We start from the raw sequence: 24,423 nt of genomic DNA on the forward strand, positions 1-24,423 counted from the left end.
TTGTATAAATTTGATGAATCAACAACACATTACAACGACATTGATATGCAACTTCAAGAATTAAATGTCGTTTCACTGAGAAGAATACCGAGTTGCTCTGTTATATGGCATGTTTGAGTCCATCTAGAGATTTTGTCTTTTTCGACAAAAGTAAGTTGATGCGTCTTGCTGAATTTTATCCGTCAAATTTCAGTAGTCTTGACACTATGCTACTTATTTCTCAGCTTGATAATTACATTTACCATATGAGGCAAAATGATGATTTCTCAAATTTAGATGGAATTGGAGTTCTTGCTAGAACATTGGTGGAAACTAAGAGGGATAAATCATACCATTTAGTTTATTTGCTTATCACTTTAGCACTAACTTTATCAGTTGCAACTGTCGTTGTTGAAAGAGTTTTTTCAGCTATGAAGCTAGTTAAAACACACTTAAGAAACGGGATGAGTGATGTGTGGCTAAATGATAGTTTAGTAGTCTTTATTGAAAAAAAAGTTTTTAGAGAAATTGACTATGAGTCGATTATGCGAACATTTCAAAATATGAACTCTCGTAGAGGTCAATTGCGTTTGTAATCGTTGATGTGTCAATATAATTAATGAATATAGGTATTTTATTAATTATTGTGTTTGCAAAAAAAAATATTTAGGTATATAAATCCGCACCCCCTAAGTGGAAATCCTAGATCCGCCCCTGGGTATACCCTAGTTGTTTTAATTTTAAACAATTTAAAATTAGATCTTCGGCCTAATTTCCTGATCATAAAAAACTGTGAGCGTGTAATGCAAAGCCACGTAAACAAGATGGAGTCAAAATATATAAATATAAGAAACAATAATACACTTAAACAATTAGCTAGGTTTCACCTCTTCTTAAAAAAGATCCTTCAAACAACCCTTTTATGCTCTAAGAATCCTTTATAAAACCCTTCAACCTGAGAATCAAATTCACTTCATCTTATTCTTTCATTGGTTAGTGTTAAAATATAGTAGGAAAGATGAACCTCATACACTGTTTTGGAAATAAATTCCAGTATCTTTGTAGCTGTTCATGCATCAAAGTAGCTTGTCTAAGTAAATCAGTTGCTTCTTCAATGGAATCTCTATATGGATACTTAGTCTTTCATTTGAACCCATTTTGGGTTCAATTTTGTTATTTCATGTCTGTTTCCACCTTAGGTTTCTTAGTTTTAAGGCTTATAGAACCAAGGTCTAGTAGTGATTATCCAGCTTCTTATCGGCCTAACGATCTTAATGTTTTCTTCACGTCGATGTCTGCAACGACTGTTTCGAGCATGTCCACTGTCGAAATGGAGGTTTTCTCAAATACCCAACTTGTTATTTTAACCATTATAATGTTACTAGGAAGTGAAGTCTTTGTTTACATGCTTGAGATTCAACTAGAGAAATCTAAGTTACTAATCAAGAAACAAAAACAGGAAAATGTCATTGTTGATTATGATGATGAAATCGAGTTAGGAGGGTTAAGAAGTAATGGATTATCTTCGTTTGAGTCGACTATAGTTAGAGTTAATCAACAGAGCTCTAGAAGTACAGAACTAGAGTTAAAGTACAAAACTTTTAAGTACTTAGGTTATGTTGTCCTTGTGTATCTTTTAGTGGTTCTCATTCTTGGTTCAACATTAGTTTCAATTTACATGAACCTTGCTCCAAATGCAAACAAGGTACTAAAGGATAAAGGTCTTAACATCCAAACCTTCTCTGTGTTCACGATAGTATCGACATTCGCCAATTGTGGTTTCATTCCGACTAATGAAAACATGGTTATTTTTCGAAACAATTCAGGTCTCCTACTACTTCTAATTCCTCAAGTTCTCTTCGGTAACACGTTATTTCCAGCATGTTTGAAGGTTATTTTGTGGTTTTTAGGGAGGTTTAGCAAGAGAGATGAACTCAAGTATATGAGTAAAACTGATAACAATCTTGGGTACCCAGCTAATGATATGTTGATTTCTACTAAGCAATGTCTAAATTTGGTTGGAACTGTGATGGGTTTCATCTTAGTACAATTCATACTGTTTTGTACATTGGAATGGAATTCAGAAGGTTTGGATAGGATGAACCCTTATCAGAAAATTGTTGCTGCATTGTTTCAGACTGTTAATACAAGGCATTCTGGTGAAAACATCATTGATCTTTCGACTCTCTCGCCTGCTATTTTGGTGATATTCGTCATTATGATGTTAGTCTCTCTCTATATATATATATATATGTTGGCTTTTTTTATCACGCCAATTTTCCGCAAAACATTGACTTAATTAGCGACTTACCACTCACTTTTACTGAAAGACAAAGGAGTTGAAAGTTTGATTATGATCTAAACCGTTCTTTTACTGAAAATAGGTCGACCAATCACAAATTAAGTTAAAACTTTTTTACACATAACATTTCCGTTTAACATTTCCATTTATTATTCTACAACTGGTTTTAGTGATTGGATTTTAACAAGTACATTTCTGTGTACTAGGAAAATCTAGATAACTTTGTCTCGAATTGCTTTGGCTCGAGAATTTGGGTGTTCAGTTCTACTAATATAGTCATAGTTACTTGATATTACAAACTTACAACAATTATACAACTAAATGCTGCTTTCGAATTAATGATTAAATACACTAAACAAGTATTGCAAAAGGATAAATTTTGCGAAAAATAAATCTTGTTGTATTGTTTTAGGGAAAGAGTTATAATAAATAAGGTTTCTAGAAAAAAAAAATCTTATAGAAAGGAACAAAATCTTGTTGTACCAATATTTTAGATTTTAATATTTGAATGAAGATTAACCTAGGTCTTCTTATATTAATGTGTTCAATAATGGCAATAATATTGTAAAAGGTTAAGATCATGGGATACCATGTTCTAACCCAACCCTTTCAAATAGAGGAGGTCACTTGTTGGTGTCACAAATGAAAGGGAAAGACTAATTTACAAGTTGTGAAACGTTTCACAATCCAAATTCAAATTAAGGTCCAATCTATGGAATCTTAAATGAAATTACTTAATTTGTTAACTTCACTAGCTATTTTGTTATTTTGCATTATTGAAATTGGTAAATAACTATATTAGTAGTTTCTATCTATATTCATTATTATAATGGTTCATTTCAATTATAATCATCATAGTCATATAATGGTATTAATGAAATGAATTATTTCCCTTAAAATCAAGAACAAAATAGAATAATTAACCTTCTCAAAAAAAATAGAATAATATATATCATGAAATTGTTATGACTTTATTTGAATATTACAAATTCAAATGAGAATAATTAGGATTAGAAAAATAGAGAGAGTTGACCAATCATTGAAACATTAACTAGCCAATTCAATTCAATAATGCCATTATTTAACAACATTATTCATGATCAATCATCCTACTAATTTACATACTTGTACCACATATGTACTTAACCATGTATCCTAAAAATAACAATTTATAATTCCAAATATTAAATATAATAATAATAATATAAATTTAATGAACTACTTGTCATATTTTACAATCAATGTGTAGCAATGTTTCAAAGGTAGAGCGAGTAATAATTTTATTTGTTCTATTTACAGGTTTTTCCCGCCTTATATGTCGTTTTTCCCACTTAAAAATGATGAACAATCATTAGAAGGTCGGCAGGAAAAGAAAGATCGGGTAGTTGATAACCTCTTATTTTCGCAGCTATCTTATTTAGCTATATTTATCATACTCATTTGCTTAGTAGAAAGGAAGAATATTGAAGACGATCCTCTCAACTTCAATGTATTCAATATCACCATAGAAGTTATTGCGTAAGATTTTCTTCCTTTACTTTTAGTGATAATGAAAGAGGAGAACTAGTAGTAACCAGTTAACCATGTTGGTTCCAACGAAAATAGCTGCCCTAATGGGTCATAAAAAATTTCTTTTGTTGAAGAGAAATAAATCCTATGAATTGACAAACTCTTACCAATATAAAAGCCTTTCAACAATATATATATATATATATATATATATATATATATATATATATATATATATATAAGCCAAAAAAAATGCCTGAAGGACTAGTATAGTGGACTACCTTAATTCATATTCAGACTTGTCTAGAAGAAAATAACATCTTATAAATATATATTATATATATATAACAAGTGAGGAAAATATCTTTTTCAGAATATACCCCTTTCATAATTGACTAAGATAACATACCTCCCAAAGTAATTTCAGGTTTTGAGATTATACTTCCCAAACTTATCTTCAAATTTACTAAATACCTTCTTTACTTTTACGAAATCCCGCCCAAACTCAATCATCTTACTACTCTTTTCAATTTCAAAATTGCATAGAACTGTCCATGTCAGGCAGTGTTTTTACGAAGCCCAAACTCAATCATCTTACTATTTTTAATTTCAAAAAATTTTCTAGAACTGTCCATGTCAGGCGGCCGCGTAATACCATATCACAAGTGTGCCTGGAAAGTAAACATGTGAACTCAAACTTAGTAAATGTAGAGAACTTCATACTATGTTGAAAACATTCCCCCAAAACAAAACCTTTCGTCTGTTGAATTCAAGGCGTAATGAACAAACTCAAGGTGATAATTGTATTAGTCGTCCCACACTAGGATTGCTTAAAAGATCAATCTATCTCACATTCTCAACCCCCTCATTATTGTCAAATATAGATTTGGTTTAAAGGGGTGAAACTACAATTATAGATTTGAAACTGAGGATATGAATGGTTTGTGCAGGGCATATGGGAATGTAGGATATACAATGGGTTACAATTGCAAAAAACAACTGAAACCAGACGGGCATTGCAAAGACATGGCTTTTGGGTTTGTAGGAAGATGGAGCAACACAGGGAAGGTTATACTCATCATTGTTATGCTATTTGGAAGACTAAAGAAATTCAACTTGAATGGTGGCAAAGCTTGGAAGATGTCTTCTACCAAAGATCAATGATCTATGACTCCAATTTAGTGTACACATGGGCATCGTACCAACATATCTGACTACCCAAAAAAACCATATTAACAAAAATTGTGCATATTCCAAGTAAGAAATCAAATATAAAAGAGCGATTTTCGGGATGTACCGATTAAATTTTAGTTTTCGAAGGAGACGAGATTTCAGAAGTCATGAAAAAAGATGAAACAGTCTAAAACTTACCAGTAACAGATTGGCGGCACAGAGGCTTGCATGTTAGTATGTACATAGTAGCGAGTGTCGAAGAAAATATTTACGCAACGATTATAAACATACCTAAAAAACTAAGGATCAACCGAAATATGATGAACATCGAGGTATGTCATCCATATGCTTGGAAACTTCAGAGTGGCAAGGAAAGCTGCAGATTAAATTTCATATACACATAATCTACAATAAGATGAGCTCTAGAGAAAGAAATCATATATTTTATAAAAGGAGCAGGAGAAAATTTACATGAGATGGTATGTACAAATGGACTATAGGAATACCTCAGCTTAAGCTTTTACAGATTAAGCAACAAACTCAACCAAAGGCCGAGGTAAACCAAAATATTGCACAAAAATTAAGCAAAACTGCCGAAAAGGCTCGTTACCATTTCTGTAAGTTGAGGTGTTGAGGTTTAATTGTTTACTCGATTGACCAAAATACTAAACCTTCTGTAAGTTACCTAATGGTTATCACCGATCTTGGGAATTCAAAATCATGGCTAGCCTTCTTTTGTATTTTAAATAAGATCCTTCACAGAGACTTCCATTGTTTTTCCAAGTGGATTCAAATTGAAGAACTACCTTTTGGGACGAACTTGTATGGTTAGCCTCTCTCATGATGTATTGAGGACGTTGATGCGCCTGTAATAAGATAGAACTACATTAAATGGGTGATAAAGAAAAGAAAGAAAGTAACGAGAAAAAGAGAAATATAAAAAATTGGAATTCTGGAAAAATGAATTTCAAAGAAATTGAGCTTCAGAAAAATGAAAGCCTTAAAGAACAGAAAATCGAGATTGTTATATCGACTCATCTGCACTTCTACAGATATATGGAAGTATTAATTAGAAGTGTGATGGTATGGAACTTCCTACTTTAGCTGGGTTCTGGTTGTCGTATAAGTAGAAATAGAATAGGGATAATCCCATTCTCTCTGATAGATTCTTATTTCAGTTCTGCGCAAGAGCAAATCACTTTAGAATGTGAAAGATCTTTAAACTAATCATGAAAGCAATGTTTAAGCTTGACATTAGACCACCTATGAAAGTAATAACCATCCCCACAACAAGAAAAACATATCTGGCTCAATTTGCATGGTGAGTAAACAGTAATCATTGACACCCCAGAAAACGAGGCATAAAGACACAGATAATATGAGAAAGAAGCTTACCTTTCTTTGATTTAGATGGTCTAATGTCTCCTCTTGCAGTTCCTGTGGGAGGAGGCCTTTTTACTGATCCAGATTTCACTCTAGTTTCATTTTTTTTCGAAGATATGAGAGCTGAAGGTAATAAAGCTTCAACAGCATCACGTTGTTGCTTCCTTTTCGCAATTAAATCTTTTGGTGTATTGTCTGAATCCCTACCTTCATCATTTACCTCTTTCTCATGTCTCTTAATTTCTGTCGAGGGAAGTGAAACGCCTGACTTTTTTTGAATAATCTCATGCTCAGAAGATGCCTTTGGTTTCTCGGGATTTTTGGTCTTCAAAGTTTTATTACCAGAATCTAATTCTTGCTGATGAGCTGGATTTGCTTGATTATCAGATATGGATTTTCTTTTTCCAGTGTGCGAAGTATTTCCTACATTATCTAGTTTCCTTTTCTCTTCAACTCGACTTCTACTATTATGTCTTTCGGAAACATTGCCTACATTTTCTCCAGCCCTTTCGTTTGCTTCTTTACCACCCCCCTTAATTTCATGAGCTTTTCTTGTCGCATCTTTGACTACTTCATGTAGCTTCGGATGTTTTGGATGAAAATCAGATGATATGCGTGGTTTTCTATTGGGATCTGAAATACGTGGCTGCTTAAACATTGACCCATACGGCTTGGCTATTGAAATGATCAAATTTCTTTTTTGAGCATTGTTAACTAGAGCTGCCCAATTTTGGTTTCTTCTCAACGTAAATGCATTACCAAATATCCATAAGGAAAGCTTGGCCCTTGTAAGTGCAACATTCATTCGTCTTACATCAGCAACAAATCCAATTCCACTTGTGTTAAACCCATGCGCCGAAGAATTTTGATCGGAAGCTCTCACTGTAGAAAGTATCAATATATCTACCTCTCGACCTTGAAAACCATCTACAGTGTTGAATTCCATATCAGCCGCGGCACTGGATCCAAATGCATTTGAAAATCTTGAACGCAACAATGAAACTTGACTCTTGTAAGGAGAGATAATGCCTATACGCCCACCAACAAACTCTGTCGGGTACCTTTAGAAAAATGAACACCATTACTTAACTACCTTCTGATGAAAATTACTAATTATTTGATTTTCCATAGAAATGAGGATTCACATTTACGATAACAAATGGTAGGAGTGTAGGACTGTGCAGGACTGTGCAGGACTCTCGTCTAAAGCACCTTTAAGTAAAATCAATGTAGTTGTATCATTATGTAAACCTAGAGCAATAGCATGATGAACCAAGAAATCTCTGGGTCCTATTGTTAAGAATAGTAAATTACTATTCTCATTAATAGATTAACCAAACAGGCAACCATATGCTTCGACCAGCATTGAGTGCCGGGCCATTCATTAGCATGCAAATTTTATTCTCATAAGAGAATGTCACTCTAAATTTTATTCTTACCAATGGTGAAATCTAAATGTAGAGTGAGTTGTTCACCACGAGTGACTAACGTCACATTGCCATAAATGTTTCAAATTATCAACTTTTTCGTAGATGATGTAAGTTGTGATGTGCTAAACTGCTAATCCTCGGAAAAGTCCTCTTGGGATCATCTTCATGTTGGAAATGTGACAATTGGGCACTGTGTAAAAGTATACATCCCGCACCACTTCAAAGAAAACAATTAGGTACTTGGGTATACCTCTTTTGGAAAAACCTAAGTACTTCAACAGCAGCATCAGCCTCGTATTCGTTGCACAGGGAAAGTGAATTAGAATTCCTCCCTTGACATTCTTGACCCTCAGTGACATCAAAAAATACATAGGGTCCCAGATACTTTTCCTCGTGAAATGGTGCTAATTTACTTGCCATTTGATCCCCGTTTAGTAATTTGCTATCGTAAAAATGCAAGGAAGGAAACTGGCATATCTCAGGGTGCATCCTATACTGCAAAACAATAAAAACCATTTCTGTTTATTTGGAGTAACTTCACATAAGTGACTGCCTACAAAATAGAGGGTAAATTTGAGACAGAATAAACAAATATATCAATCAACAAAATAGAGCGTAGATCTGAGATTCTGAAGCAAATGTGCCATGGCATTCTAGTAAGATTAAAAGAATGGGAACATGCTCAGAAGCTAAGGCATAACTGCCATTTACAACTTCATATTTTACAACAACAGTGGTCAACCCACTGGTTTAAGAGTTCAATCATTCAATCCTTTACCATTTGTCCTATTCAGCCATATCACCACACGATCGTGACAGGTTTCTGAAGAACTATCAAGTCTCTAATGCCTGCAGCATATTAAAGTTTATGTACCACTATTTACTTAAAGGCTGATTCATGTCTTCATTGAATAATGAACACAGTTATGCACATCAACATTGGTACCTTTTCGGACCAGTTTGTTGAGGATCAAGCAATTTGTAGCTCATTCTTTGGTGAACAAGAAATGCAGCATATATGAAATTGATCACACATTACAAGAATCAGAGCTACCTTAAGATTTTCCAAAATGACCCCTCACCTGTTTAGTAAGCATAATGACAGGGTGACCAGCCCTTTGCAAACGCTCAAACATGCTGCATTCATAAAGATATTTGCTCGCAACTTGAGAGAGAACTGTTGCAGGAAGTTGCTTTGGATCGCCTACCTTTAAACAGAAAAGTTAAAAAACATACGCTTTAGAATGTTGACTTTTAAGTTATATAAGCTTCAGAGTGGTCCTTCAAACATTCCAGCTGTTTGATTCATAATCTTACCATAATACACTTAGTTCCACTTGATTTAAGAAGCTGAAGCGGAATCAGAGTAGCTGGTTCCAGAGCCTAAAATGGTGAGAACAATAAAAACAAAAATGTCAGAAGGAAAAAAGGTAGTCGGTTACTTGGATGTAAACACAAGTAGAGCAACAGTAAAACGAGGAGAGAGGAGAAGCGATATACTTGAGCAGATTCATCAATCACAACAGCATCAAACAAAGTATGTTCCGAGGAACTTCCATACTTATAGTTTGATATAGATTCAGAGCAGACACCATATAAATCTCCACCACAACCGCTTAGAGTAGTCACAACTATCTTTGCTTCCCTAAGTATAGACTTCCGTATGTTATTTTTGAGAGCCCTAGTTTCTTCAGAAGTTTTTCTTTCACGAGATTGAGCAGCAGAAAGATCTCTACAAAGTTCTCTCTTTTGTTCATACAGTTTATTTAGCTTGGCCCCAACTACTGCATCTGACATTTCTTGCACATCATCCTCGTCCTCTTTCGGGCCCCCAGCTTCTGCCAAACTCTTTGTATCCAAAGTCCCATCCCGTAAGTTAGCACGCTTTGTTTCATAATACCTAATGCGATCTACTAACTTTTCGAGATTAGAACGCATTGCCATTGAAGAATCCTCATTTGCGTCATTCTTCAAATCACCTTCGTTCATCTTCTCTTCTGCCAAGCGTTGATCAACCAGTGTATCTATAAAGAAGGGTACTGAACATGGATGGACGGTTTTTGGATTTCCAACTCTCACCATATAGGGTTTGTATGTCTTCCCATCATTTCCATAAAGACCTTCATTAGATATTCTTGCTACTAGCTCATCCACGGCGGCATTTGATTGAGCACAGATTAGTACCCTTCCTCTTCCATAATTTTCCATTGACTTAGGATTCTCTTCTCCTTCATTTAACTGTCTAGCCACAGCTGCATCCTGCCAAGCCCTTGAAATGGCCGCAGACTGGCTGATCTTCGTTCTAAGACTGGTGCCCATATTATTGCTTGGTCTCAAATAACTATCTGTCGATGCAGCAGTCCTTCGCTGGGAGGGTAAAGCAAGCAACCCGCTAACAATAGCAAGAATTGTTCTAGTTTTCCCTGTACCTGCACATTAAATCAATGAGTAAAAATTTTGGTACCACAGATTGTTTAACTTCTCCATGAAAAACACGAGAATTAAGATTTGGGTGAGTAAGAAAACCTGGGGGCCCCTGAATAAGAGACAGTTCAAATTCTCTCCTTGGTTCACGACTTCCAACGGCAACACTTATAGCTCGAAGCTGACTGTCATTAAATGATGACTTGAGCACTCCTTGTAGGGAATCTGATAGTTTACTCAATCCAAGTTTGCGAGATTCATTATAACCATGAGAATGAGCAGTTGGGTCCAAAACTACTGGAAGTACAGGTACGTCTCTTAAGGATGACAAAGCCTGGAACTCTCGAACTTGAGAAGTAATACTCATAATCCTACTTACATACCATTTGCTTCGTTCAGTTAGAAGCTTTTTTGCTTTATTAAAACGTACAGAGCCGTTAAGGAGATGCAACCGAATAACTAATATACTTGACCTTCTTTTGTTGTCCTTCTCGCGTCTATCCACCTGATACAACAGGAAGCATGAGATCAGCAAGATAAAATACCAAAGCCAAATGCCATGTAATCAGACGCTTTCGACAATCTCGATAGGAGAGTGATGCCATAGTCTGATTAATTCAATCAGCTAGGCCAAGTAGCTAAAAGCATACGTACCTCCAGGTTAGACAATTACTTTTACAGTCCAGCTTCAAATGAAAATTAACAGTTATATTAGATGAGGTCAGCCATCCCATTCATTTTATCTATTATCATCGCGAAATGACAAGGCTGTTTCATCGGTTTAAGGAAAATTGGCTAATTAATAACTAATTGCTCTGGAGTAGTTCATTAACTAAAAGAGAGACATAAAAGTGGGCAGAGATATATAGCAAAAGAAAATGCACCAAAGAATCGCCATATGCGACTGAGTAGCTACTTCTCGAAAGAACTAATTCACTTACCTTTCCAACCATATGAAGATCATGAGCAGATTTCCGCAGCGGCTGTTTAGTTAGCAAAACCAGGTCATTTTCTGAAAAACCTCTAGATTCAGTATAATCACCTTCTCCGGGGACACAGCGGACAAGATGAAAATCATCGACCCTATCAACTGATAGAACCGATAGGCAATCAGAGTATATCTCATCTGATGAAGATGACTCGGTGAAGGAAGTACGTAATTGAGCTTTGAACTCCTCCAAAACCAATGGTCGGAAAATTTCCACATAATGTTCAGGTGATTCAAAACGCACAGGGACCTCCTTCAGCTTCGTTATAGCTGCACTCTCGTCTTCCTCTCCAGATGATAGACCAACTGTGGAAAAGTAATCTATCTCTAAAATACGCCTATACCAGTCATCCAGTCTTGCAGGCTTCAATCTTTTAACAGCATCCATTTTACGGGAATAACAAGATTTATTTTCGATTGACATATTGAGTTGAATGACTTGCCGTTTAGGCACGGAAGCGCTTGACTTCGTTAATAATGATTGGGGGCGGCTAGCTGCTTTAACAGCTTTCTCCCATGGATCATCATCGTCGTCAAATATTAGACTTCTTAAAACGGTGGGCCTTTTTTCAGTTTCCTTAGGCCTAATCTCGGTTTCCTTGGGCCTGGTAACGGTTGTCTTAGGCCTAGTTTCGGTTGCCTTAGTACCAGAAGACCTCATCGCTCCAGATTTAAGGGCCTTCTCCCATGGATCATTGGTATCACGTACTACATCCTTTACGACCAAATTCCTCTTTCCTGAATCGATAACTGCCCCCATCGGACAAGCCTCGTTCAAACTTTTGGAACATATATCCTTTTTCATTTCATCCGTACCTTTTGATTGAGCTATTGATGCAGGTGCATTTTTTAATCTGAAAGAACTAGCTCCATGCTTTTGTGCAGCAAGCCCAGTATTCTTCGCAACATCTTTCAAATGAAAATTTTCTTGTAAATGTCTCGAAATACCTGTAGAACCTGGTTTCCCTCCAAGGTTGTGACGAAAAGTGCTTTTATCAGCAGTAAAAGCTGAAGTCTTCCCATCCATTATAGAGTAATCTGGTGGTGAAACAGTTGCATCACGAGAGATCTTTGTCTCTGATTCATCGTCGGAAAGAATAATAACTTTATCCTTAGACTTAATTTTGTCTCGGCGCAGTGAACCCACGACCTCCACATCTACATCCTCATGGGATCCACACTCTTTATCTAAAGCACAGTTTTCCTTTAGTGAACTTTTCAATAAAGAGTCTTCTGTTTTCAAGGATTTGGCCCCAAGAGGAAAAGAAGTGGTACAAGATAACGAAAGAGAAAGGTGTGAGACTTGGTTCTTTAGTTCATCCATTTCAAAGTTATCTGCAACAAAAAATTCATGCCGTGGCAACTAAAGTTGGAAAACAGAAATGTAAAAAAATATAAACTGTACATAAGCAAAAAAACATCATTGAAGATTAGTAAGGAAAATAAGAAGTCACCAACTAAAATGAGTGCTTCAGCTGAGCGAATAATCTTTGCAGAATCACCATCAAGTGAACCTTCAAGAAAATGTAGCAATGAAATGAGAGACTGCTTCCAATATCTGCTTATCACTGCAAGTGATGATTTTCCCCAATCGACCAAATCATGAAGCCAATTTATGTCAACAGAAACACATCCAATGGTCTTAGTTCCTGAGACCCTAGGAAGAAATGGATTCGTCCTCTCAAAAACAATAGGAAGGAGCTCGAGTAAACGTAAACACGCCATCTGAAAAAAAAAAGTCCATAAACTTAAGTAGCGGGACGAATGCCTCATAGGCTCATAGGATTAGAAAACGGAAGACCGAAAAGGGACAGGATATCTGCCTGAGCTGAAATACTAAAGAGCACCAATCAATGCCCTGCTATTTATGAGTGTCATGCCACTAAATTCCTATTCTGGAACTTCCAGTCACTGGCGTATTGAATTAGACTACTATGAGCAAAACTTTATCCGGTAGTCTGGAAACTTCTATCCACATTCACTTTAAGGAGCATAAGTGCTCCCTCTAAATCAGAAGGTAAGCTTCAACAGACTTTTATTGGCCTAGCCCGCCAAAGAAGGAAAGGTGGAAACCAATTGAAAAGCTCTCCAGCAATTTTCAGTCTAAGAGTTTCCATTAGGAGGGCAAAAGAATAAACATATACCTATATTTCTTACCCCACTCAGCAGTCACAAGAAACAATTAAACTGAGCGAAGCCAGCAAAAGTATGGCTAGATGTTGTTTTCAGAGAAACAGAATATGGACGACAATGACAATGATACGAAAAGGTTTCTCTAGAAGACCGTACCAGGGAGGTTTTATCATCAATGTACTTCTTCCCTGCTTTCAGGCACTTCTTTATAGGAGGCCATAAATTTTCCGATAGTAAGCTACTGAAACTCTCCCAAGATTCTAAGTCCACAACAATTGATGTACCAAGAGTATTAACTGGTGAAGCATTAAAAACAGGCTGCCGCAAAAATCCCCCTTGTGATGAGAATGTTGACGTAGTTGTATTATCAATGGGATTGCCTGGTTTCTTTTCAGAAGATGGGGTTGTTTCTTTCATAAGCTTGCGTAGAACAAACAAGAAATGATGCAAGCAATGAAAATTAGATAAAGTATTCTCCAGTTGAACCTGGAAAATACAATATAGAAGTTGTGTTAATGAATTTCAACTCCAATTCGCGTATACTAAGTAACTAATATGAGATTATTGGTTTTGGATGTAAGAGTTGCAGGAATTACCAATTTGAGCGCGTGTACCAAACCTAAATACATTGCATATAGAGACGTGCCAGTGGAGCAAAGAAACTGCAGTCCAGGAGCAAGGCCTCGTGTATTTGAAACGTGTTCAAGGATAAGTCTGTCAACTTGCCTCACATTCTACACCAAACAGAAAGCATTATATGATATAAAACAAACTAATGCCAGAACAAGCATGTTCCAGTGTTCCACAGTGAAAGTTAAATAACAATTTCTAGAAACTAATTATAAAAAAATTTGTATATTATCCTTACATCATTCGGATCTAGCAGCAAAAGAATCAAACTCTCAGACATACTTGGCTCCCATGTCCATTGTTTCCAGAGTTCGCCTTGTTCCATTTGAACAACATAATGAGCAGCACACCTGAAAATTTTCCCAGTAAGTGAAAACCCATCCAACAGAAGCTACAAAACTTATTAAACTGTAAGAAAGTACCAGATGAACTAAGAAATTATGAGGAAAACCAAGATAGTAGTGCAAACCTCTTAAATATTTTTACTAAAGGGAGACCCATCTTTGATACACTAATCGAATTTTTTGACTCCTTTCCATCTGCTCCATCATCAGAGCCAGTTGGAACCTCCCACCCGAAAGATGCTGATATCTTTCCAGCATAGTTCTGTAGCCACTCTCTCACTGAGAGAGCTATTTCCGTGCCGCTTTCAGGCTCTACCAGAGAAAATCGAGATAAAGCCCAGACTACGGCCTTCGAGAATGACAACGGAAGGGCAGAGGGCTGAATTTCAACCAAAACATCAAACCATAACATTGGAATGCACATCCAATCTCTACATTCCCGAGAAGTAAGCTTACTCTGGGCAGTAAAGTCACCCCAACAACTGGTATCCTTCTCTTCAACATCGTGAGAAAATAGTATCCTTTCTTCATCATCATCATTGAAATCATAATGCAACATAGAGCTTATCAAGGCAGCAGCATCAGAAACTATTATAGTATGGATAAGATCAAAGGCGGGCTGACGCAGCGAACTATGAAGGGATGAATCTTTCAGAAAACATATTAAAGAAGGACCCCTGTGAAATAAGAAATCCGTGGAACATAAGCTATTTATATCATCTACCAATGAGGCAATGAAATTATGAATAGAAATTTTGAAGGTCCCAAATGAAGTTGTAGAGATATGATGAGTAGTGCAAACTATCCTATGTAGTTGGAGGAGGCTCATAGGTTGTTGTCAAGAAGGTATATAGAAGTAATTCAGCATACCACATATGTGAGCACTCAAAAGGCGGACAAGGAGGATCCATCTTATAACCTCGTTGTATGATACGAAGAGCTATCTGACAAAAACAATCTTGGAATTAACAGCAAGTAAAACAAGCCAAAGGATGACAATTAATAGCATAAGTAATGAAACAATTGAACAAATATTTATATATCATTTGCCTGTTAACTGTTACCCTCGGTATACACCGCAATATTTCTCTATATTTATTATGCAAACTATAATGAAAGTATGCAAACTATTTTGAAAGTATGCAAACTATAATGAAAGTATGCACAAGTATCTACTGACTAAGAGATGAGCTAACCTGACAAGCCTTTTTCCTCATTAGAACACTGAAGTTACTACTCATATTTACTTGATGGAGCAGAAAATAAAGGAAGTGCCTGCGCTGTTTTTCATGCTCCCCATCTTGCAAAGCTTCAAGAGACTACACGAACAAGTCATGTATAATTCAGCATTTCATAAATGTTTTGCAGTTTATGAAAAATACATAGATCTAGACATAAAATTAAGACATTCAGAAACGAGGAAGAGAATGCACGGAACAGAATTGTGTGATGGAACTACACAATAAACCCCCAGGATGATTTCATACTCATACCCGCAAAAATGGCTGAAAAAGATCAAAAATTTCTTTATGGCTTTTCTCGTTACGAGTATGAAAACATTGTCCAAGTAGAGTGTTGCGCATCACACTTGGCGAAAGTGCGGTCCTCAACCATAGCTTGCATCCTGGAAGCACAGTGGTAAACAATTAAACAGAAAATAAGAGGAAAATTCTGTTAGCCAAACCGAAACATCTTTCTTTAACAAACACTACATAGAACCTACCAAGCATCTCAAACATCATCCTCAGGCAATTAACTGCATAAGTGAACTCAAGTGAATCGTCACTAACATGGTTGAGTACGATACTGAGAAGAATTGGGTATCTCTCCAATATCCCTTCTTCAAATGCTGGAGGCTCTAAGAACCCAAGCCTTCAAGATAAAGATAACGGGCGTGACATAAGCAGTGAAAACATGGAGAACCTGAAAATAAAATAAAATGTAGGTTGAGTTTTAAGACGACTATTTCCCTACAATGCTTTGATTCCAAGCCATACAGTTATCCGCTCGAGTTGAAGTCTAGGCCTTGAAGTCTCCGATGTTGATGGTAGAACTTCTGTCTCTAAATAGCCAATGCATTTCTTAATCAGTGGCTGCAATGGTTCTAAGTCTGCTGCTCTCCTACATCAATGACATACAAAAATAAAAGAAAAAGAAACGAGATTTGATCAAAGACCGATCACAGAAAATAGTAAAGAGGCTATCAAGAGAAATAGGGTTAACAAACTTGACAGCACAACTTGTAAATAGACACAGATACAGGCATTGGCCTATCAGTAACCAACACCGGACTGCAGAAGACCCGACAAGTATGAAAAACAGCAGTGAGCTTGAACAAATACTGCAAGTGGTACCAAATGAGCCACTTCATTTTAAGTTTCAGCGAAGGAAATTGCATCTGTGACCTTTCCTGGACACTGTGATTTACAATCAAGTAGTAGTGTAGTACAAAATAGCCGAGAAAAAGCTAATTATATCCATGACTTTTTGCACATAATTGACAATTGCAATACAATAAATACGTAAAATGCAATTTTAGCCATTATACCAGTGTAATTACGAACCAAATTTTCCAAGTAATGTATCAGTCCAATATAGTTAATTGCACTGCAGCATCAATAATGTGAAACAAGAAATTGCTGTTAACGATGAAAGATTCACATAAGCAGTACCTCAATTTTCCAATATGTCCGGCCAGGCGCAGACCAATAAAACGAGCACTTCTACTTTTAAGGAAGAGTAATGCATATACACCCTGATGGGAGAGAGTGGTACTGAAAGTCAGCAAGATCGAAAGCTAATAAAAAGTACATCCCTGAGCTATCAAAAGCTCCAAAAATACCCAATGCTTGAACATGGTTACCGGATATTTTTGGTGTCCAGCCAACGCCAGTTCGTGAGAATTGTCGACCGCTTCAATAAATATTTGAAACTCGGAAACCAACAATTGATCATCTAACAGAACAGGATACTTTAACACCTGAAATAGAAAAAAAAATCCTCATATTTTTAAAAGGAACACTAAAGCCACCGGAAAGAACCACTTGCAAACAGAACTGTGAGTCTGATGTGAACAAAGCAGCTCAAGTGCAGGCCATAGACCAAGCTCAGACACGCAGGGCTAATATTAGCTGATTTTATTTAGGTTTACTTCTTTCTTTTTCTTTTTGAAACTTCTTTTATTTTTTTTATTCGTTTACTTGTTCAACTTTCATAGATTATCAGTGGCCCCGTTGCATTAAGTCTCCTTTCCCAATTGGATTTAGTAATTTGAATGTAGATAGAAGAAAGGAATGTCCTCTCTATCAATAGATCTTACTCTGGAGTAGCCTAAATAGCCTAGTTTCAATTATTGTTTCTTGTTTTCAGGTCTAAAAAGATCGTTCATAGTTCATGTAACTATGTAAGTTGACTCAGTTATTTCAAATTTGGTATGGTTCTTTTGTTAGTTCTAGTTGCGGAACAAGTATATTGCTTAGAAATGCACTCCTCTACACTAGCATCTGCCTAAGTGTTTACATCACATTTGCCCTAATTTGCATCTTAGAAGAGTCCATACCTCAAACATGACACTAACAACTTCGGAATTGTGAAGCTCAGAATCAGTGTCCCCTTGAGCTATTTTTGAATTTATCTCCTTAAGGTGCTCAGTCACTCTTTCCTCATCAAGACTTCGTAATACTTTAATAAGAGGGCCAATAATACTAGACTCGTACTCCGTAGAATACATCTCTTGAGCTTGATGGTGCTGAGTAATGCACTGTTTGCACAGACGCATTTCCTGGGATATTCTTTTCCACAAAAGCTTAACAGGAGAATCATCACGCTTATCCTTGTAATAATTGTAAAAAGTTTCCAGAAGAGGACTCATCAAATCCCATGAGCTGCACCAAATATGGGTATCCTTTGGCAAATTAATCAAAAACATGAAGGTGTCTGCAAACCTGGATCAAGAGAGAAGTCAGAACAAGTAGCCTACAGGTTAGTTTATTATACCGAGTTTCCTTCTAAAAACAAAATATCCGAACATGAAAAGCATTAATGATTGTGTGAAACTTTATGAACACACATGTATGCATAGTTAATTACAAAGTCCAACAAGTAATACTGAAATGACCTGTTAATGCCAGTTATCTCATGGATGACCAATTGGTATACTAATATTGGAGTGGTCCAGGTCATGCCATAGCCCCACAGTCTGTAACTTTCCCCAAACACCGTCGGATCAGAGGCATAAGAATTGTCTTTGTCCATGTTGTGTCAACGGTATACAATCTTTTCACTTTTACATGAAATACATAAGCAGGCAAGAACTTTATTTTTGGCATTTTAATAAGCAGAAAATTGAATATAAGAATCCTAGTCATACAAGTAAATGAGAGAAGACATTGCAAAACATGAAGGCCCCTGTGAAACTGTTAGCTAGCAGCTAAATGACACATCTCCTAGACCATGGGAAGTCAATATCACCCACAGCACTCGTCTGCATTTCCTGAATGACCTAAGGGTTCTTCTGGAAGTTTTCGAGAATTTTAGCTAAAGATTATCTGATTCCTGGCCACGTTTGGCTTCTCAGTATTCTAAAGCGGCAAAAAGTGACTTTATTATATAAAAACTGGAATCGCTAGTTAAGAAATAAATGAATGCGTCTTCTATGAAACCTAGGCCATAATTTTGATATTTGAACTCGGTTACAAAATTAACATAAGAACAATTACAAATTGATTTGGGAACAAAATTGATAAACAAGTTGTAGAAACAAAAAACGAACTTTCAGATAAAAGCAGCGAATAGGACCTTTTCATCTCAACAATGGATTGACAAATAAATCATAAAACAGATACACAATCAGATGAGACTAAATCCAGTAGATGTTTAGACATGATTGTGTGCATCCTCCCCATCAAGACACAAAATTGACGACCAGGGGCGTGATGTGGATTTTTGTTTGAGGGAAGCGAGAAACTCCGAGTCATAAAAAGTAAAACTTATTACCAAAAATATAAACATTTGAAAATAGTAATCATCCTGATGCTACTCCGACCGAATCATGGCGTCTGACGTGGTGCGTTTGAAGATGGTTGGTGTATTGCCTCGTCGGAAGCTGAATAGCATATTCGTAATAAGTTCTTCCGGTTGTTATTAAAGTGTTCCGCCACCATTGCGGAATTATGATAAAATTGCTTCATCACCTTTTATTTGTTCTAGTATGTACCATCCATTGATGATTGGCGATCCAGATTAAAACATAAGGGACACGCAACAATTTTATCATAAATCATGAGGGATGGCGGAGTAATTTTAACATAATTGGGAGGACTTATTAGACAATATTGTGAAAACTCTATTTAGATTATAACAATGTATACCCCGGTGTTCTCCACCTGATGTAGTCGCGCTATATCAGACTACGAGATGGGGGAGAAGTATGGGGTGATCAGAGTTTTTAACAAAAATAATGCTACTAAACATTACAAAAATCTGAAAACAAAACAGGTAGCACAAAGGAAAAGGTTCATTCATACCAGTTTTATTTGTTTAATGCACAAAAGGACATTGTTTGTTCTAAGGCTTGTAGGATTGGGGTTATCTGGGTTTAGTTTTCAGGAGATTGGAAAAGTCAAAGGCTTAGTTGGGCTATGGAAGGCTTAGTTGGGCAGTTCTATTCGAGTGAGGGTGGGTGCCAAAATTTACTTCTTACCGAGTTGGAGAGCAGGTAGGTCAGGGATGGTCATGGCCACCCCTGGCCTATATACACTCCCATCCTTTTTGACAACAAAAAAATTTCACCTAGAAGTCTGAGAAACATAGTAGCCTATTCGAGAAAAGCTACGACTTAAACACTGAAATGATCAAAGGAACGTAACAAAATAAGCTCTGTAGACAAACCTTATATCATTTAGGAAACCTAGTAGCTTATCTAAAATTTAGTTGATTTAGATAAGCTACATTCAACTTAAATTGATGATTTCGGAAACACCCTAAAATGGAAGACCTAATTTCAAATTTTCCCAGTAAATAAGAGAATTGTGAAGCCACCAATCAACAGGTAGAGCGAGAAAGAAGAGAGAACATGTGGTGGAAGTAATCAGAAGTACTCAACCGTTAAACTATCGGATAAATCATGAGACAATTGCATTATAACACTGTTAACACTAAACCCTGCTTTAGGGATGTAACACTAAACCCTATTTTACTAATGCATTTCATTAAGAACACAATATTGACCACTATACAAATAATAAACTCCATAGCAAAAAAAACAAACTAGTTTATTTGCATTCAATTCACTTAATGCATTGCATTTCCAACAATAAACTGGTGATCTCTAAAAGCCCTAAAATGAAAATCTCAAACTTCAAATTTTCTAGGTATTATTGTTCCAATAAATGAATAAATAGAGAGATGAAGTAGATAGACAACCATTCTTCCTTTGTCTGGAGAATCTGACGATCCTTCGTAGGATCAGACCAAACGTCGTCATCATCTTCTTCAATACCTCTCCACCGATCCAATAGTTCTCTCCCTGTAGGTGTTTTCTTCGCCATTGAAGAAAATTGTAAGAAGATATGGCGTTCACGCCATTGAAGGAAAATGAAAAAATTAGGGTTTTTGTATTTTTCTGTCGCTCCAAGTTCTGTCGAAGTAGAAGTATAACAAGGAAAAACTAAAGAGAGAAAATCAGACGAGAAATACCATTTTATTAGAGAGAGAAATAAGTTAGTATAGATGATATAAAAGGAAATGAAAAACAGGGAGAATCTATGGATGTTTATCGGGAAGTCATTTTATGGTGCGTTTGGTTGCAGGATTCATGTGGATTCATGAGTCCTTGGGATTCATGATTCTACGGATTCATGAATCCAAATGATTTCTTTTGGTTTTTTTGGTAACCAATAAGAATTCTAGGATTCTTGATTCCTTCATTTAAAATCTTTTGGTTTGTTTGTCTATTATATTTGGATTCTTATAAAATAAGATTCTAATTAAAATAATAGCCTTCAAATTCATGAATAATATCCCAAAAACAAAATTTTATCTAAATATTGTCTCTAGGTAACTGAAATTTCATGAAACCTATTTTTTTCCGGTAACTGAAATTTCATGAAACCTATTTTTTTCAAGAAAATTTCAAAAATAGTTATTTTTTCAAAAATTATTATTTTTTTCAAAAATTATTATTTTTTTCAAAAATTATTATTTTTTTCAAAAATCATTATATTTTTTTTCAAAAAACATTATTTTTTTCAAAAAATAGTTATTCCTTCTACAAAATAATTATTTTTCAAAAATAATGATTTTTTGAAAAATAAAAGATTTTGAAAAAAAATAATGATTTTTGAAAAAAAAATTTGAATAAAATATTGATTTTTAAAAACAACAACGATTTTTGAAAAAAATAATGATTTTTGAAAAAAATAATGATTTTTAAAAAAAAATAATGATTTTTGAAAAAAATAATGATTTTTTAAAAAAATAATGATGTTTGAAAAAATAATGATTTTAAAAATAATTATTTTGTAGAAAGGAAATAAATTTTTGTTGATTTTAAGTTTGAAATTTAGGTTTATTAATCTAAAATCCTAACAAATCCTAGGGGGTAGGGTGGGATTTTGGTTCAATACAAATTTTGGAATTAGGAATCCTTGGGATTCAAGAGTCCTAGGATTCTTGGTAGCCAAACAGACCAAGGATTCATGATTCCTACCAAATCCCACTTTTGATAGGAATCCTACTTAGGAATCCTGCAACCAAACACACCATTAGAGTATTGATCTAAATTTCGTGTGATTCTGAGAGTTACGAAATTTATTTCAAAGTTCGTGTCCTATTAATCTAAATATGTTTTTCTTCCAATTACGATTTTCGAGAAATAAGCATTATAACTTAGCCTTAAAACATGGCGAACCTACAGATGCTTATGAGAAAAACATATTACATTACTGGTCCAAATTTCGTGTCCTTCTAAGAATTACGAATTTTATGTCAAAGTTCATAGGGGAAGAAGTACACGAGTTTTCTTCAAAATACGGTTTTCACTAAATAAGCATTATAACTTAGCCCTAAAACATGGCGAAGCTATGGATGTTGATGGGGAAGTCATTTTACATTACTGGTCCATATCTCTATGATTCCAAGAGTTACGAATTTCCTTTCAAAGTTCATTGGGGATCGTACACGAGTTTTCCTCAAAATAAGATTTTCAATAAACAAGCATTATAACTTAGCCTTAAAACATGGCGAACCTACAAATGCTTATGAGAAAAACATATTACATTACTGGTCCAAATTTCGTGTCCTTCTAACAATTACGAATTTTATTTCAAAGTTCATAGGGGAAGTACACGAGTTTTCTTCAAAATACGGTTTTCACTAAATAAGCATTATAACTTAGCCCTAAAACATGGCGAACCTATGGATGCTGATGGGAAAGTCATTTTACATTATTAGTCCAAATTTCGTGTGATTCATAGAGTTATGATTTTTCTTTCAAAGTTCATATAGTACACGAGTTTTCTTCAAAACCTGGTTTTCAATAAATAAGCATTATAACTTAGCATTAATACTTCGCGAAGCTATGGATGTTGACGAGAAAGTCATTTTACATTATTTGTCCAAATTTCGTGTGACTCTGAGAGTTACAAAGTTTCTTGGAAGTTCATAGGGTAGTACTTGAGTTTTCTTCAAAATAAGAGTTTCAATGAAAAAGCATTATAACTTGGCCTTAAAACATGACTCAACTATGAATGTTTATAGAGAAGTAATTTTACAGTACTGAAACGAATTTCGTGCGATTGAGAGAGTTACGAATTTTCTTTCAAAAGTTCGTAGGGATCTAGTACACGAGTTCCTTCAAAATACAATTTTCAATAAATAAGCGTTATAACTTAGCCTTAAAACACTGCGAAGCTATGGATGTTGATGGGGAAGTAATTTTACATTACAGGTTCAAATTTCGTGTGATTCCGAGAGTTAAGAATTTTGTTTAAAGTTCATAGGGACACGAGTTTATTTCAAAATACGATTTTCAAGAAATGAGCATCATAACTTAGTCTTAAAACTTGGCGAACCTATGGATGTTGACGGGGAAGTCATTTCACGTTACAGGTCAAAATTTCGTGTGATTCCGAGAGTTACTAATTTGCTTTCAAAGTTCATAGGGTACACGAGTTTTTTAAAAAAATACGGTTTTCAATAAATAAGCATTATAACTTAGGCTTAAAACATGGCGAAGCTATGGATATTTATGGGGAAGTCCTATTACAGTATTAGTCCAAATTTCTTGTGATTCTAAGAGTTACGAATTTTCTTTCAAAGTACATAGGAGGTAGTACACGAGTTTTCTTCAAAATAAGGTTTTCAATAAAAAAAAGTATTATAACTTAGCCTTATAACAAGGCTAAGCTAGGGATGTTTATAGGGAAATAATTTTACAGTACCGATCCACAGTTCATGTTAATCTGGGAGTTAAGAAGTCTCTCTTAAAGGGCATGGGGGTAGTACACGAGTTTTTTTTTTCTAAATACGGTTTACAATAAATAAGCATTATAACTTAGCCTTAAAACCTGGCCAAGCTATGGATGTTTATAGGGAAGTCATTTTACATTATTGGTCCAAATTTCGTGTGAGCCCAAGAGTTACAAGCTTTCTTTGAAAGTTCATAGGGGTAGTACACGAGTTTTCTTCAAAATAAGGTTTTAAATGAAAAACCATTATAATTTTGCCTTAAAACACGCCTCCGCTATGGATGTTTATAGGGAAGTAATTTTACAGTACTGATCCAATTTTCATGCGATTGAGAGAGTTACGAATTTTCTTTCAAAGTTCGTAGGGGTATAGTACACGATTTTCTTCAAAATACAATTTTCAATAAATAAGCATTCTAACTTAGCTTTAAGGCACGACAAAGCTATGAATGTTGATGGGGAAGTGTTTTACATTACATGTCCAAATTTCGTGTGATTCTGAGAGTTAAGAATTTTCTTTTAAAGTTCATAGGGACACGAGTTTATTTCAAAATACGATTTTCGGGAAATAAGCATTATAACATAGCCTTAAAACTTGGCGAACCTATGGATGTTGACGGGGAAGTCATTTCACGTTAGTGGTCTAAATTTCGTGTGATTC

The 24,423-nt window shown here is 35.4% G+C and overlaps 2 protein-coding genes across 9 annotated transcripts; one reads left to right on the top strand and one right to left on the bottom strand.

The window, feature by feature from the left end:
• Positions 1 to 997: 997 nt before the first annotated feature.
• On the top strand, positions 998 to 4,991 carry HKT1 (high-affinity K+ transporter 1). Its single transcript, XM_086664148.1, has 3 exons — positions 998 to 2,202; positions 3,581 to 3,799; positions 4,741 to 4,991. Exons 1-3 carry the CDS (start codon positions 998 to 1,000, stop codon positions 4,952 to 4,954), a joined length of 1,638 nt encoding a protein of 545 aa, XP_086520274.1. The 3' UTR covers positions 4,955 to 4,991.
• A 395-nt stretch (positions 4,992 to 5,386) lies between these two features.
• LOC147556300 (P-loop containing nucleoside triphosphate hydrolases superfamily protein) lies at positions 5,387 to 21,053 on the bottom strand. Of its 8 annotated transcripts, none has more exons than XR_015235296.1 (23): positions 20,719 to 20,853; positions 18,413 to 18,577; positions 17,855 to 18,239; positions 17,159 to 17,275; positions 16,968 to 17,050; positions 16,270 to 16,416; positions 16,019 to 16,167; positions 15,789 to 15,919; positions 15,492 to 15,614; positions 15,166 to 15,239; positions 14,421 to 14,972; positions 14,190 to 14,301; positions 13,918 to 14,055; positions 13,478 to 13,807; positions 12,643 to 12,913; positions 11,142 to 12,523; positions 10,303 to 10,705; positions 9,277 to 10,205; positions 9,094 to 9,159; positions 8,859 to 8,980; positions 8,027 to 8,271; positions 6,359 to 7,407; positions 5,387 to 5,829 (listed from the first exon to the last, which is right to left on the bottom strand). XR_015235296.1 is itself a non-coding variant. In XM_086664144.1 (23 exons), the coding sequence occupies exons 2-23, from the start codon at positions 18,547 to 18,549 to the stop codon at positions 5,792 to 5,794; spliced, it is 6,978 nt and encodes a 2,325-aa protein (XP_086520270.1). In that variant the 5' UTR covers positions 18,550 to 18,577; positions 20,719 to 20,853; the 3' UTR covers positions 5,387 to 5,791. The 8 variants fall into 8 exon arrangements, 4 of the variants coding, with proteins under 4 accessions (XP_086520270.1, XP_086520269.1, XP_086520271.1 ...); XR_015235298.1 differs by having other exon boundaries at positions 8,027 to 8,266; positions 8,859 to 8,984; XM_086664144.1 differs by having other exon boundaries at positions 8,027 to 8,266.
• Positions 21,054 to 24,423: the final 3,370 nt, after the last annotated feature.

This window comes from Eschscholzia californica, unplaced genomic scaffold, assembly GCF_041429995.1.
Source record: "Eschscholzia californica isolate CP2 unplaced genomic scaffold, dmEscCali1.0.p SCAF_2, whole genome shotgun sequence".
NCBI classification, from domain to species: Eukaryota; Viridiplantae; Streptophyta; class Magnoliopsida; order Ranunculales; family Papaveraceae; genus Eschscholzia; species Eschscholzia californica.